Raw genomic sequence first — 13,437 nt, 5'->3', positions numbered from 1 at the left:
TTAAAGTAAGTTATATAAAATAACCGGGAGAGAGCTAATCTCTTCACATTGTCTTCTGACCTACACACACACACTCACACAGACACACACACATATTCACACACACACACACAGACACACATGCATGCACAAACATTTACACACAGAGAGACACACAGAGACACAGACATACACATACACACACAGACACATGCATGAATGCATGCACACACACACAGACACACACAGAGAGACACACACATGCATACACACACAGAGAGACACACACATGCACGCACAAACACTCACACACACATATACACACACACAGACACACACACAAACACTCACACACACATATACACACACACAGACACACACACACACTCACACTGTGAGTCAGGGTACTCCAAGCCTCCATGCACCTTTGTTTTTCACTTCCTTGATTCTTTGGAAAACTTAGACATAGTATTGTAGAGTTATTGGTTATTGTAGACTCTGAGTCACACAGATCTAGATTCAGAACAGAGCCTGGGTCACAGGTAAGGAGAGGGCTGGGAAACATGGGTCACTGGTCAACTGCTTGCCAGGCTCTAGGTTCAGTCCACAGGCACTGGGAGAAAGGTCTTATTTGATTAAGATATGAAGTTATACTCACATGATAGTATGCTGCAAAAAATTGAAAACCTAAGTTCAAGGTTTAAAAACTAAATGTCCTATACTCAGGAAACGTTCCAACTCACATACATGCCTCCAATCTAAATATTTTAATTAAATAAATACTAAAGGAGACAGTTTTTGAAATAACAGATTGTGGTCATTGTACCTGCAGGGTAAAAAGTCACACAAAGTCATGCAGGAATCATGGAGCCCGAAGAAGGGGAAGTCAAATCTGTGAAAACTCAAAGGAGGTAGAAAGGGCTGCCAGATGCAGGGCTGGGCAGGCACTCACAGAAGGTGAGATGCAAGCAGAGGAAGGAAGCAGACAGGAAAGGCAAGGAGGGAGACTGGAGTACGGTGGGCATCTGCCGTGTACCGGCCCGGTCAGACCTATGTCAAGGGATGCAGAGGAGAGGCTCTCAGCACCTCTCTATATTACCTTTCCATACTTTTAAATGTAATTTCATTTATGTGTATGTGCGCTTTGCCTGCATATAAGCGTATCACACACATGCACTGCCTGAAGAAGCCAGAAGGGGGCACTGGATTCTCGGGTGCTGGAGAGCAGCCAGTGCTGTTAACTGCTGAGCCATCATCTCTCCACCCTGTTCACGTTAGTCCAGTCGGGGTCATTCCTTCTATGCCTAGTTGTACAGGTCGTTTGGGTGTTATGCTGGCACATAACGATTGCTCTCTTGCTGTTTGTCAGTCATCTCTTCTCTCCATCTCTGGTTTATGCTTGTTAGGAGAAATGTTTCTGAGCAACAGAGTTGCTCACAACTGAATGCTTGTTGACATGAATTCTGCCAGCCATGTTATTCCATGAAGCTGGCTCTTTCTTTAAAGGTTCATTTATTTATTTTATGTACATGGGTACACTGTCGTTCTCTTATGCACACCAGAAGACGGCATCAGAACCCATTACAGGTGGTTGTGAGCCACCATGTAGTTTCTGGGAACTGAACTCAGGACTTCTGGAAGAACAGTCAGTGCTCTTACCCCCTGAGCCATCTCTGCAGCCTGAAGCTGACATTTAAAGTAGTAGATTGAAGTCTTCTTCAACAAGAGAGACACACAGCAACCTCCAAGTCCTGCTTAAGTGATGACTATGTTACTGTTTAAGATTGGGACCAGCCCCAAAGGCAGAGTCCGGTGCCATAAACTCTGTAGGACTCATCTCCAGAAGCTTTAAGTGGGAGACAGACTGAGCTGTGGGGAAGAACAGAATGATCTGGGCTCCTTCAGGACACTGGGGGAGGTGGGGGGCATCTGTCTGCTTCTGGAGCCTCAGGTCAGACCTAGACAGTGTGTGTCACACACACACACACACACACACACACACACACAACTTGCAGTACCTCTTTGGGGTGGAAAACTATGTTGTCCAGCTTGAAGTCTCCGTGGACCAGGCACTCCTCACTGTCACTATCTGGCAAGTTCTTCATCAGCCACGTGGAGAGCTGGTCCATGGCAGGGATGCTCTGATGGGCTGAGGCCTGGTACTGCTTCGTCCAGGTGGACACCTGGGAAGGGACAGCGGTACAGACAGAACGTTCCGTAGTCCGTGACTCTAAGACCATTTCACCTGTGCCCAAGTCCACCTTACTCCAGAATGCTTAACAAAACAGTGCTCACATAAAACTCCCAGCAGCCTGAAACACTCCTATCAGCCAAAAACCCCAAACATTCAGGTTTCTGTTCCAGGTTGTGCCATTTTACCTATGTAGGTTTCTATTGGACAAGAAGTAAAAACGCTGGCATAGGTGTCAAGAATGGTCCTCACTCAGCCGGGCGTGGTGGTGCACGCCTTTAATCCCAGCACTTGGGAGGCAGAGGCAGGTGGATTTCTGAGTTCGAGGCCAGCCTGGTCTACAGAGTGAGTTCCAGGACAGCCAGGGCTATACAGAGAAACCCTGTCTTGAAAAACCAAGAACAAAACAAAACAACAAACAAACACCCCCCCCAAAAAAACTAAAAAAAACCCCAACCAAACAAACAAAAAGAATGGTCTTCACTCAGTAAGTACTCCATGGAAGACAGAATGCATACAAACAACCCCTCATACACACGTATACACACCACATGTAGTTTCTCACCCCTCTCTCTCATTGTTCTCTCTCTCTCTCTCTCTCTCTCTCTCTCTCTCTCTCACACACACACACACACACACGTACACACACCACAAGCAGACAATTTCTCCCTGAAAAGGGGGCAATGAAAGCTAGAAAGAGCTTTTTTCACTTAACATCCTTTCCCTCACCCACAGAGTATTTTAAAGATACCATTAAGAGTAAAGCAGACTTTATATTGCTCTTAGAATTAGAAGCAAACAAAATCCCCCTACACAGGTCTCCCTGGCTGGGATTTATATAATGTCTAGGAACTTACCTGTGTATTACCGGGTCAGTATAACCTTCATATTCCTCATCTGCAGAATGAGGTTAATACCTACGTCCTGTGAGCTCTGCAGAGATTTTTAAATGATGTAGTCTACAGCTCACTCAGCACTCAATAGCACACATCGAATACTCTACTCTCTCATATCTTCCCACCCACTCTCAAAGGGCCTACTTATAATAGAATGCAGCCCATGAGTGCCTAGTCTTACTTGCATTTGGTTGCAAGGGTCACCATCTCATTATCAATTCTCTATATCAGTCCCTTTCCACATCCAAGCACAGGCATGCATGCCTGTGCCCTGGACATACAGCTCTTGCAATAAGCACTGAACAATTCACTAATAGGTAGTAAACTCAGGGAAATAGACCATTCCCCAGCTTCATGTATATGAGACTCGTGAATGAGCATCTTAAAAACAGCCACAAGCTTCTTTAGGGCAGGAACCTATTTCTGATTTCTTGATATTTAAAAAAGTATCTTGAAAGCATTAAATTGATAAAAAGCTTAATAGATTTTTGCTAGCACAACCTAGAAAGGGAACACTGAGAAGAAAAATCTACTGGTAAACCAAGTGAAAAGCAGAAATGGAAGCTTTTACTAAACAAAAGTTATCTAAAAAATAAAGTTAGTGGGAGAGGAGATGGCTCAGTCAGTAAAGGGCTTGCTAGGCAAGCATGGGGACCTAAGCATGGTCCTCAGAACCCAGACAAAGAGAAAATAAGGAAGGATGGAAGACAAGAAGACAAAGAAAGCCAGCTAGGCATGGTGGTATATGCCTGGAGATCTAATACTGAGGAGTAGAGACAGGAAGAGCCTCAAGCTCACTGGCCAGTCAGACTGCCTAATCAGAATGCTTCAGGCCAATGAGGTGCCTTGCCTAAAAAATGAGGTGAATGGCTCCTGAATATGAAAGCTGAGGCTAATTCCTGGCCTTCATTCCACACCCATGTGCCATACTTGTGTACCTGCAGACACAGGTTTATCCACTCAAAATACACACACACACACACACACACACACACACACACACCAGCATTATTTCATGCTAAAAAGATATCTGAATACATTACCAAAGAAGATGTTAAGTGGCAAAATTTCAGACAGCCACATAACAAACATGGCTTGCTTTCACTAGTCATTCATAGTACGTTATTTCCGAGACCATGCAGTACATTCTGACGCAGACGGCTTACCTGCCTTTTGCAGTACCCGACTCCAGTACCGTATTTGTCCAGCTTCAGCGAGCGTACATCCAGAGAATGTAGCCATGCCAGGGTTTCTGCCACAGACACATATATAGCAGCACGTTCTGCTGAGCTAACTCCAGGAATGGAAAAATCACGAAATATCCGACCCTATCAAAGTGATCACAATGGCCAGTTTTTAAATAGCTGACAGACAAACTCAGCAAACTACAGAGCATGTTAGGCGTAGGCTTGTCTGTGAAATGTGTATGTGGATACATACCAAAGGCAAAAATTCAAGGACATGCTAGAAGCAGTTTAAACCTGAAGGTTTTAAACTGCTTGTAACCCACATCTTCAAATTAAAAACAATTTGAATTTGCTCTTAATGGTTTGTTCTTTCTATGTGGAAGGGTGCCTCCCCCCAATAACAACACACACACACACACACATCCCCATCTCCCTGTTTGGCTACAATTGTTGGTAGCTCTTTACTGCCACCTAGAGGGGTATTTAAGAACGAGTTAGCAATATACAAGCACCAACCAAGTAAGATTGTTACCTTACCTGCACATGTTCCATTACATAAAATTCCGTGCCGATGACCGAAGCATCGCTGCAGTATAGCAGGGGTTTGGCAACAGGAAACCCAATGGAAAACAAGGCTTTCTGGATCTTGAATTCTCTGTCAATCTAAATAGGATTATTAAAATCCAGAAACAGAAATTTAATAACTACATGTGGGCTAACCTTAACTAAGGCTATTGGCTACAACATGTGTCAATATGTAACCCAGAGCTGACAGTAAGATTCCCTTAACAGGAGCTTGTTCAGCCATTACAATTACAGAGTAGGCCATCTCTAAAGCATGATCATTTATTTAACTGGGGTAAAAGGATAGGCATTTGCATGAGGCAACTGTCTGGCTCTATTTCACAGGTTTTTGTTAAAGGGCATTTCTGTGTTCTCAGAAGTTCCCTGCTTGTTGGCGTCACCTCTCCCTTCGTAGTTCTCAGGAGGCTTAGGATTGAGTTCCTCCAGTCAGATACAGGAGCTGGGGAAGGCAGGCAGTGGTTGTGGGAAGGGGAAATCACCTATTCCTTTTGATCATCAAGAGAGCAGCAAACTTACAAGGAAGGAGCATGAAGACCCTTGTAGGTACATGGTCTGTTTTGGGAACCCAGATAACTGAAGGGAACCAGGTGCCCAGAAGTTGATCTTAAAGCTGGGGCTCAAGAAAGAGAAGAGGAAACCTTACATCCTTGGGTGGGACACGTGCAGACCCAGAAAGGTCCCAAGGCTGTGGCTTACAGCAGAGATGTAATATGGGTGAGCAAGGATGATTTGTGCATGTGGAAAGTGCCTGCCACACTGGGGCAGAGGTGACTGACCAGTTCCAGGGAGGGAGAAACATGTTGCTCAGCTTGAGTTCAAAGAGTAATGCAGTCATGGACCAGGGAAGAAATTAACCCAAAGTGGGAACCGTGCATAGCACTGAGGGCTATTGAAAGAGATGTGGCAGTAACTGAGAGCGGATGGCAGGGAGTGTGTGTGTGTGTGTGTGTGTGTGTGTCGGGGGAGGGAGGGACAAAAGGATTAGGGACAACAGCAAAGCAGGGACGCTCCTTTTTAAAACACAGCCTTGGGGAAAGCCAAGGAAGTTCAGACAAGGTGCTCCACATCCATGGAGCTGGACTTAGGCTGAGAGCACAATGTGTTCTGCAGTGTTCAAGTGGGACATAGTCAGGAGGAGACTCAAAGAGGACTGCTTCTGAGGTAGACATTTCTAGGCAGGGTGGGGGTCATGCTTTCAGTCATGCCATGTTGACATTAACAAAAGTTACCCAACTTCTTTTTTTGTAAGCATCTAAGTTACTTCATGTTGTCAGGAGTATGATGGAGCCAAGAAAATGAGCATCTGTGTTCCCCTGTTACTATGACATCAAACCCACCCACAGTGTTCTTTCCTGGTGAATGACTACAAAGCCCATGATGCCAGTATCACCCCTGTATGCAGAGAGTACTTAGTTCATTTGCAGGACTTGGACTTATGTCCCTTCCTGCTCTCTTGAGATAATTCCTGTTTTTGCAGCCAGGAAAATTTAGTTTAAAAATTGACTGGTAAATCATGTTTGTATGTATTCATGAGGTATGGCACAATAACTTGGTTTATGTATTTATTGGGTAGTGAACAACTCAGAATAATTAGAAAATTTAATTCGTTACAGACATCTTCTTTAATTTTCCCTGATGATTCTAAGCCTTAAAGCCTACTGTACAATGACACTCAGGTCTTTGTTTTTTTTTTTAACCCCTGAATGATTATAAGATGCCCAAGGTAAATACATTAAACTAACTCATCAAGTAAAGAGCATCATTATAGACAATGCTTTTGGCATGCAGACAGGCAACAAGGAAGCTCATTGGGATGGGAGTTTAAGCACATCTTTGGTCTTCAACTGCAGATCCTTTTTAAAACAAAAGGACGTGCAATCCAAGTGAATTTGTAATTCAAAGTGAACCATGCTTGCATTAGTCAGTAACTGTGTGAGGAGGCCTTCAAATGCAGATTAGATTGCTCTTGTGTTTTTCAGAGGCGGTTAGCTGCATTTCTGTGTCATACCTTGTGTGCTTTGGGAAGAAGAGAGCCGGGTGGTTTCTTCCTGAGAACATAGGCTTGAGATCCTTTCTGGAGAAAAAAGGTTGGGTTTGACTGTCCTGATCTAGGAAAAGAAAAAAAAAAAAAGATTTCACAGGTCAATTATAAACATGTCTCTTTCCTGAAATCCTACTGAAATCTCAGAAAACACAGGAATCCAAAATAAACATCTCAACACTGGGCTGACCACAGGGACCAGCCAGTAGCTCGGGCAGGCTGCCACTCGAAGCTCAGACAATCCCGTCTCCTGTGGATTGGATTTCCGATCATTCTTGTTTCCTTGGGTTCTTTGTTCTACAGTCTTCTCTTGCATAATTTCTTAAGCACTTCTAACTGCATATAAACGTCTAGTTATTCCTGAAGCCTTTTCTGCAAGTCTCTTCCTCATAGCCCAGGAGGCTTTCATTCCGACCGCTGGCACAAACCTCTGGCCACTCCTTTTCAAACTTCTTTGTAGCTTCCTTGTAACGCTTCAACTTCTTAACACTGGGCTGCTGTGGCTGGATTGCTAAACCACCATTTTATTTAGATCCTCTTTTCTTTTCTTCTCTTTTCTTTTCTCTTATTTCCTTTCCTTTTCCTCCCTTTCCTATTCTCCCTTTCTTCCTTCCTTTCAAAGATTTTACATATTATACACACACACACACATATATACATACATATATACATATATATATATATATATACACACACACACACACATATATATGTATATGAGGCTCTTATCTGCATGTACATCTGCATGCCAGAAGAGGGCATCGGATCCCATTACAGATGGTTGTGAGCCATCATGTAGTTGCTGGGAATGGAACTCAGGACCTCTGGAAGAGCAGTTGGTACTCCTAACCACTGAGCCATCTCTCCAGCCCCCACCCCCTAGATTCTTTTTCTAGGTAAGCCGTTCTGTCTTGTAGCTTCCAACACCTTCTCTGTCAATTGCTTTCAGACCTGTCTAGACCATTTCTCTGCCCCGAATCTATACCCAGGTGGTTACTCTAACACATTCACTCAACTGTCTAGAAACCATCCTGAAACTTCACAAAACAGAATTTATATATATATATTTTAAAATATTAGTAGCATTTCTTATCACTACAAGAAAATGACTGCCAGAAGTAATTTATGGGAGACAGAAAAACACCTTTTATTTCGCGCTGAGTTTCAGGGTTTATGGTCTATCTCATGGGAGAGCATGGCACAGTGGCTCAGTCTGTGGTGGCAGGAGATTGCAGTAAGTGCTTCTAACCTCTTGGCAAGTCAGGAAGCAGCATCCCGGCTGGAATCTGAACTGAAGGACATATGACCTTCAAGGCCTGGCCCCTGCAGCCCACTTCTGCGAGCTAGGTTACATGTCACAAAGGTTGTTGTCAGTGGTCTGGGTATTCCAGGTTTGGGGTATCTTTAAGAAGTCCACATCAGTGTCAAGACAGCGAGAAGTTTTATAGAAAGAGCTGATGTAGGGTCTCATTCAAGGACTCAGTGGGCTGCTTGAGCAAGGGTACGCCAAAGCAGCGCTTACTGTTTGGGGCTTTCTTTTGTGGGTCCAGCAGGAGGAGGGTTGGTTGCTAAGGGCATACTGAGAATGGTTCTCTGCTTTGATAGCCTTGGGCTACATTAGTTTTTACGGTGAATGTACTTTTCCATAGGGATTTTACTCATAAGCATGCCCAATCAAGTATAGGCATAAGTTGGCAAACACCAGTTTCCCTAAAAGTTCACTCAGAAGACACAATCTGTCTTTCTGTGTATACCCTCCAAACTAGTCCTGACTGGCTGGGCCTTTAGCATCTAGTTCCAGGATACTTTCCATATGTTCTGAGACACACATGAATGGACACAGCAAGCATAAAAATCAGTCATTCAGGGACTGCCACGGCAGGAACAACCTACTGCGTTATTTGGAGGGGAAGGTACATGTAGCTTGAGTCAGGTAGGGGTCCCAGGTGCAATGTCCATCATTAGAAAAATGGCACTTGGAGTGCCAAGTGGTGAAACTTTGCCTACATTTGCCTGCCTCAGTTTCACCAACTACTGAAGCTAGGGACCAAGAGTTCAAACGCAAAGGCCTGCAGGGACATTTCACACTCAAACCACGACACCCTGTATGGCTACCTCCATTTCAGTTCATGATGACCCCATGCTTAGTTAAGACAAATGAGAACAGCACTTATCTCTTCCCTTCCTATCTAGTCAATGACTCTTTCAAAGTCTACCCGGGCTGTGATCACCTCTCACCTATTTCCCTACTTCATTGGTACTCTGCAGCATACTGGGTTTGTTTCTACCTTTGCCCTCTTTTGGCGAACTCTCAACACAGCAAGCAGAATTTCTGTTCCAAACAATGATGACAAATTATTTCTTCTTCTACTCAAAAATCTCTGACCTTCCCTACTTCCACTAAAAGCAAAGGGCAAAGTCCTTCTGACAATCCAAAGGGGCCCCCTGGCCTTTTTACAGTGCTTATTCCACTCTGGTCTGTATTCCTCAACCTACAAGGCAGTTCCCAGCCCTGGCCTTCCATACAGTGGTCCCCGAGTCTAGAAAGCGTCCATGGCCTCATCCCCAACCCTTTCAGTCTTTGTTAAATGCTATCTTGTTAACACAACCTTCCTGCCTTGTCCTCAACAGTCTCTATCACCCCACAGCACACATAAACCTGCAAGTAATATTCAGAAATCATTCTTGTTTGTTGTCTGTCTTCTTCAATAGATGGAAACTGCAGAAGAGCAACCCCACTGCTGGGTATGTGTTAGGCACAAAGGCTAGATGACACATTTTGTTGTATTGAGCTAAATAATGCTTATATTGTTAATTATATTTTGTATTCCTAAAATGACTTACTATTTGAAAGCTAAAACAAATGTATAAGAGAAAAAGAGAATGTTTTCAAAACCTGGAAAGCACAGAATAGCTACAGCAAACCAATATCATATTCTATCTTGAAGAGATTAGTAGATCTGTGAAGAACTCTGGGTCTTGAATTTTACAGTTATCGTTTTCTTGAAGTTTATCTCCTTAAGCAACATGCTCTCTATTTATCTATGGTTTTATTTGTGCTGTGTACTGTGGCTGTTCTTTGCTACTTTGTGGGTTCTTTTTTATCTTCCATCCTTTCAACCCCCTAACACTCGGTAGGAGAGAAAGAAGGATAGAGGGGAAAGGGGGGCTGTTATCACTAGACTACTTCCTGCTTATCGGGGTGCTGAATTTCTTGGGGGCAAGTTTGACCTTCGCTGTCAGTACATGACTACTTAACAAACTGTGACCAACCCCCATAACCTCTCAGGGGTCTAGCATTTATATACCCTTTGATATACCCAAAAATCCCAAATCACACCTGGAATTAAAACGAAAAAACATTCTCATAATGTTTATATATTTTTTAAAGAAACCAAAATTCTCACTACAATGTACATCTGTGGTTGAATCATTTTCACTGACGGTAGTCCATTATGCAAATGAGCAATTTATTCTTCCATTCTACTAATAATAAATATTACTGTACTTTAAAAAGATTTTTCTATTACAAGCAACACAATGAATGTTCTGTAGATTACTTCCTGATATCCTGGTATGAAATTTTCTTGACTCTAAGAAGTAATATTTCTGAGGCAAGAGACATGCATATCTTTCTGACCTCAGTTTTACAGGATAATGTCAAGTGTTGGTAAATGGTTACTATACAGACCTATACCTTAATAAGACTTAATGTCTCATATCCTAACCAATGCTGGGGATTATATATATGTGTATATATATGTGTGTATATATATGCATATATTTATGTGTATATGTGTGTATGCATACACATAATACATATATGTATTTACACATACACACCTACACACACATATAGTGTGTGCACATGATGTGTGAACATGCATGCCACCATATGCATAAGGAAATTAGAGAACAATTTTGTGAAGTTGTTCAAGGACAACTTTGAGCTTCTAATGTTATTACCTCTATCTCCCAAGTGCTAAAATGACACATACCATCACAAACTATTCCTGGTTTCTATGGCCCTGGGGACTGACCCTAGTTTCATGCATGTTTGGGGGCACTCCACTTACTGAGGCAGGCCCACAGCCTTCTTGGCACTTACAGAAAGCAGTATTTCATAGGGGTAATTATCCCACCACAGGCTCCTGTCATCGTTTACCTGTGGATCTTCCAATTTCCCCCAAGTTGATTCTAAGTGTAAGCACTGTCAAATAAGTTCTCCGGGTATTTTGTGGACTCTCTATCTCATTAACACAGTTAACTAATATGTCATCTTAATTCAGATTTCCCACTCAGGTTTTTTTGTTTGTTTGTTTGTTTGTTTTTTGTGGAATGTTTCTGTTAACCTTTTGGTTTCACATAAAATTTAGAAGCAGTTTTTTTCAAATTAGAGAAAAAAACCCAGGATTTTGATTGACATTGCTTTGACTCTATAGATCAGTTGGGACAAACTGATAATGAGGTTTTTTTTTTTTTTCATGTTTTATACAAAGGTCTTGAACACCTTCTATTAGGTAATGTTTTGGGATGTTTTTATCAGAGCTTTTGGGTGTCATATTTCAACTGTTGCTAAGGTATAGAAATGCAAGTGATTTGTACTCTTAAGTTTAACAAACTATTACCTATGTCGCTCTGGACTTTTCAACACACAAAACAAGTCGTTTCTGCATAACATTTCTTTGCTGTTTTAATCCTGTTAAAAAGTTACATTTATATTGTGAAAATGTGTGTTTTCCTCCTTTATATTTATTTATTTGGTGGCACATGTGTGGGGGTCAGAGGACAACATGCAGGATCTGTCTCTCTCTTTCTACAATGTAGTTTCCAGGGGGTTGTCTCAGGTTGTCAGGCTCCGCCGCAGCAGGTGCCTTTACCTGATAAGCCATAGAACTGGTCTAAACTTTTGAAAGATTCTTTTGAGATTTTTGTGGCCTTACTCTCTCTCTTTCTTTCTCTCTCTATCTACTTTTATTTTTATAATTTTTCATATGTCCTGAAAATGAATGTGTTTTTCTCTGTTGAATATGTGCATCTATGTTAAATCAAGCTTATATAACATTTCTGGAAAAAATAGTGTTTGAGACCAAGGATTGCTACATAGCCCAGACTGGCACAGGACCACAGTAATGTGAACATATATAACCTTTATCTGGAAGCAGGACAATAAGCTGACCAAATTCCACAGAGTGAACTAATCACTGAAATTTGAACTTTGATCTGCTTCAGTCTGTTTACAACACAAAGCATTAAGTTTAGGAGTGTCAACTATTACTTATTCCACCTTTCCACAGATATTTCAATGCTTAAGCCCTTTCACCTAAATCACTTCATTTCTTTGTTTTTTTTTTTTTTTGTTTTTTGGTTTTTCGAGACAGGGTTTCTCTGTATAGCCCTGGCTGTCCTGGAACTCACTTTGTAGACCAGGCTGGCCTCGAACTCAGAAATCCACCTGCCTCTGCCTCCCAAGTGCTGGGATTAAAGGCATGCGCCACCACCACCCGGCACTTCATTTCTTTATCAAGACTAATGGGTACAGGCAAATATTACAAGAAAGGAACTTTGATCTCTGAATTTATGTTACAGTTAAATCCCCAGATAGAAAGGCCAGGCACAGTTTACTGAAACCATATGAAATGGTTTTATCCTGGATCTGTATCAAAGTAAAAAAAAAGAAACTCTCTATTGTAAAACAGCAGACTAAAACCAGATTCACTTGTCAGTGGGGAAAGGTATTCTTGAAGTCACCTCCTCCAGTTTAATTCCCTTGCTCCAAGAACTTAGGCCTTAAGTGGTGCTAAAAACAGTGAAGTGGAATGTCTGGAATCGAATTGGTATATTTTAGCTGGTATTATTAACCTAGCCTCAGGTGACTAAGGTCAATTTAAACAAAATGGCACCAGCCCCTCAGAAACTGATCTTTAGATTGTAGCACAGAAAGTCACAGAATGTATCTATTAGGTATTCAATAGTGTTCAGCCGCATCACTCTCGGTGAATTAGACACATAATTTTAGTCCTTAACAAGACTGCACTGCATAATGGATACTGCACCTCTGCTCCTGCCCTCTAATTCAGACTAGCCTGGGATTCGAGTACAAATTATGCAGGAAGCGTCCTTGCAGGGAAAGAAATACCGAACGGGCAAATGAGACACCCACCCGGGGCCAAAGGAAGCGAAGCACCAAGCACAGACATGTTCCCAGGAGGCAAAGGCTATGGTTGATACCTGTATTGAGTAACAGTCAGCACAGCCCGGGGATCTGACCCAAAGCCCGGCAAGTGCTGATTCAGGTAGGCCTCCAGGGACCTGAGGTCGAACTTGTGCTGGGGTAGCACTTCCACGGTGTCACTGGTGACATCCATCTCCATAACCGCCACTGCTGTCACCGAGGAATCCACAGACTGCGGAGGTTGCGCCAAGGCAGAAAGGAGACCAAAACTTGGGGGCGTGGCCGGGCGGGGCTTAGGAGAAGCCAATCACCGGGACTCTGGGTAGTGTTGCTGCTAAGCCTTGTGGGTGGCGGAGTCTGGGACTCGGAGTCTGGTGGAGAAA

The 13,437-nt window shown here is 42.8% G+C and overlaps 1 protein-coding gene across 1 annotated transcript in view; it reads right to left on the bottom strand.

Annotated features, from left to right (window-relative positions):
- The window catches only part of Acad11 (acyl-CoA dehydrogenase family member 11), a 58,474-nt gene extending 45,148 nt beyond the window's left edge, over nucleotides 1-13,326 (bottom strand). The window contains exons 1-5 of the mRNA XM_021171802.3: nucleotides 13,111-13,326; nucleotides 6,847-6,946; nucleotides 4,791-4,916; nucleotides 4,233-4,394; nucleotides 1,998-2,162 (exon numbers count right to left, since the gene is read on the bottom strand). Coding sequence (XP_021027461.1) covers nucleotides 1,998-2,162; nucleotides 4,233-4,394; nucleotides 4,791-4,916; nucleotides 6,847-6,946; nucleotides 13,111-13,253 — 696 coding nt within the window. The 5' untranslated portion in view covers nucleotides 13,254-13,326. The remainder of the gene's footprint in view (nucleotides 1-1,997; nucleotides 2,163-4,232; nucleotides 4,395-4,790; nucleotides 4,917-6,846; nucleotides 6,947-13,110) is intronic.
- Nucleotides 13,327-13,437: the final 111 nt, after the last annotated feature.

The sequence above is a fragment of the Mus caroli genome, unplaced genomic scaffold, assembly GCF_978045245.1.
Source record: "Mus caroli unplaced genomic scaffold, Mus_caroli_1 scaffold_11, whole genome shotgun sequence".
Taxonomy (NCBI): Eukaryota; Metazoa; Chordata; class Mammalia; order Rodentia; family Muridae; genus Mus; species Mus caroli.
This window is presented reverse-complemented; position numbering and strand designations above follow the sequence as displayed.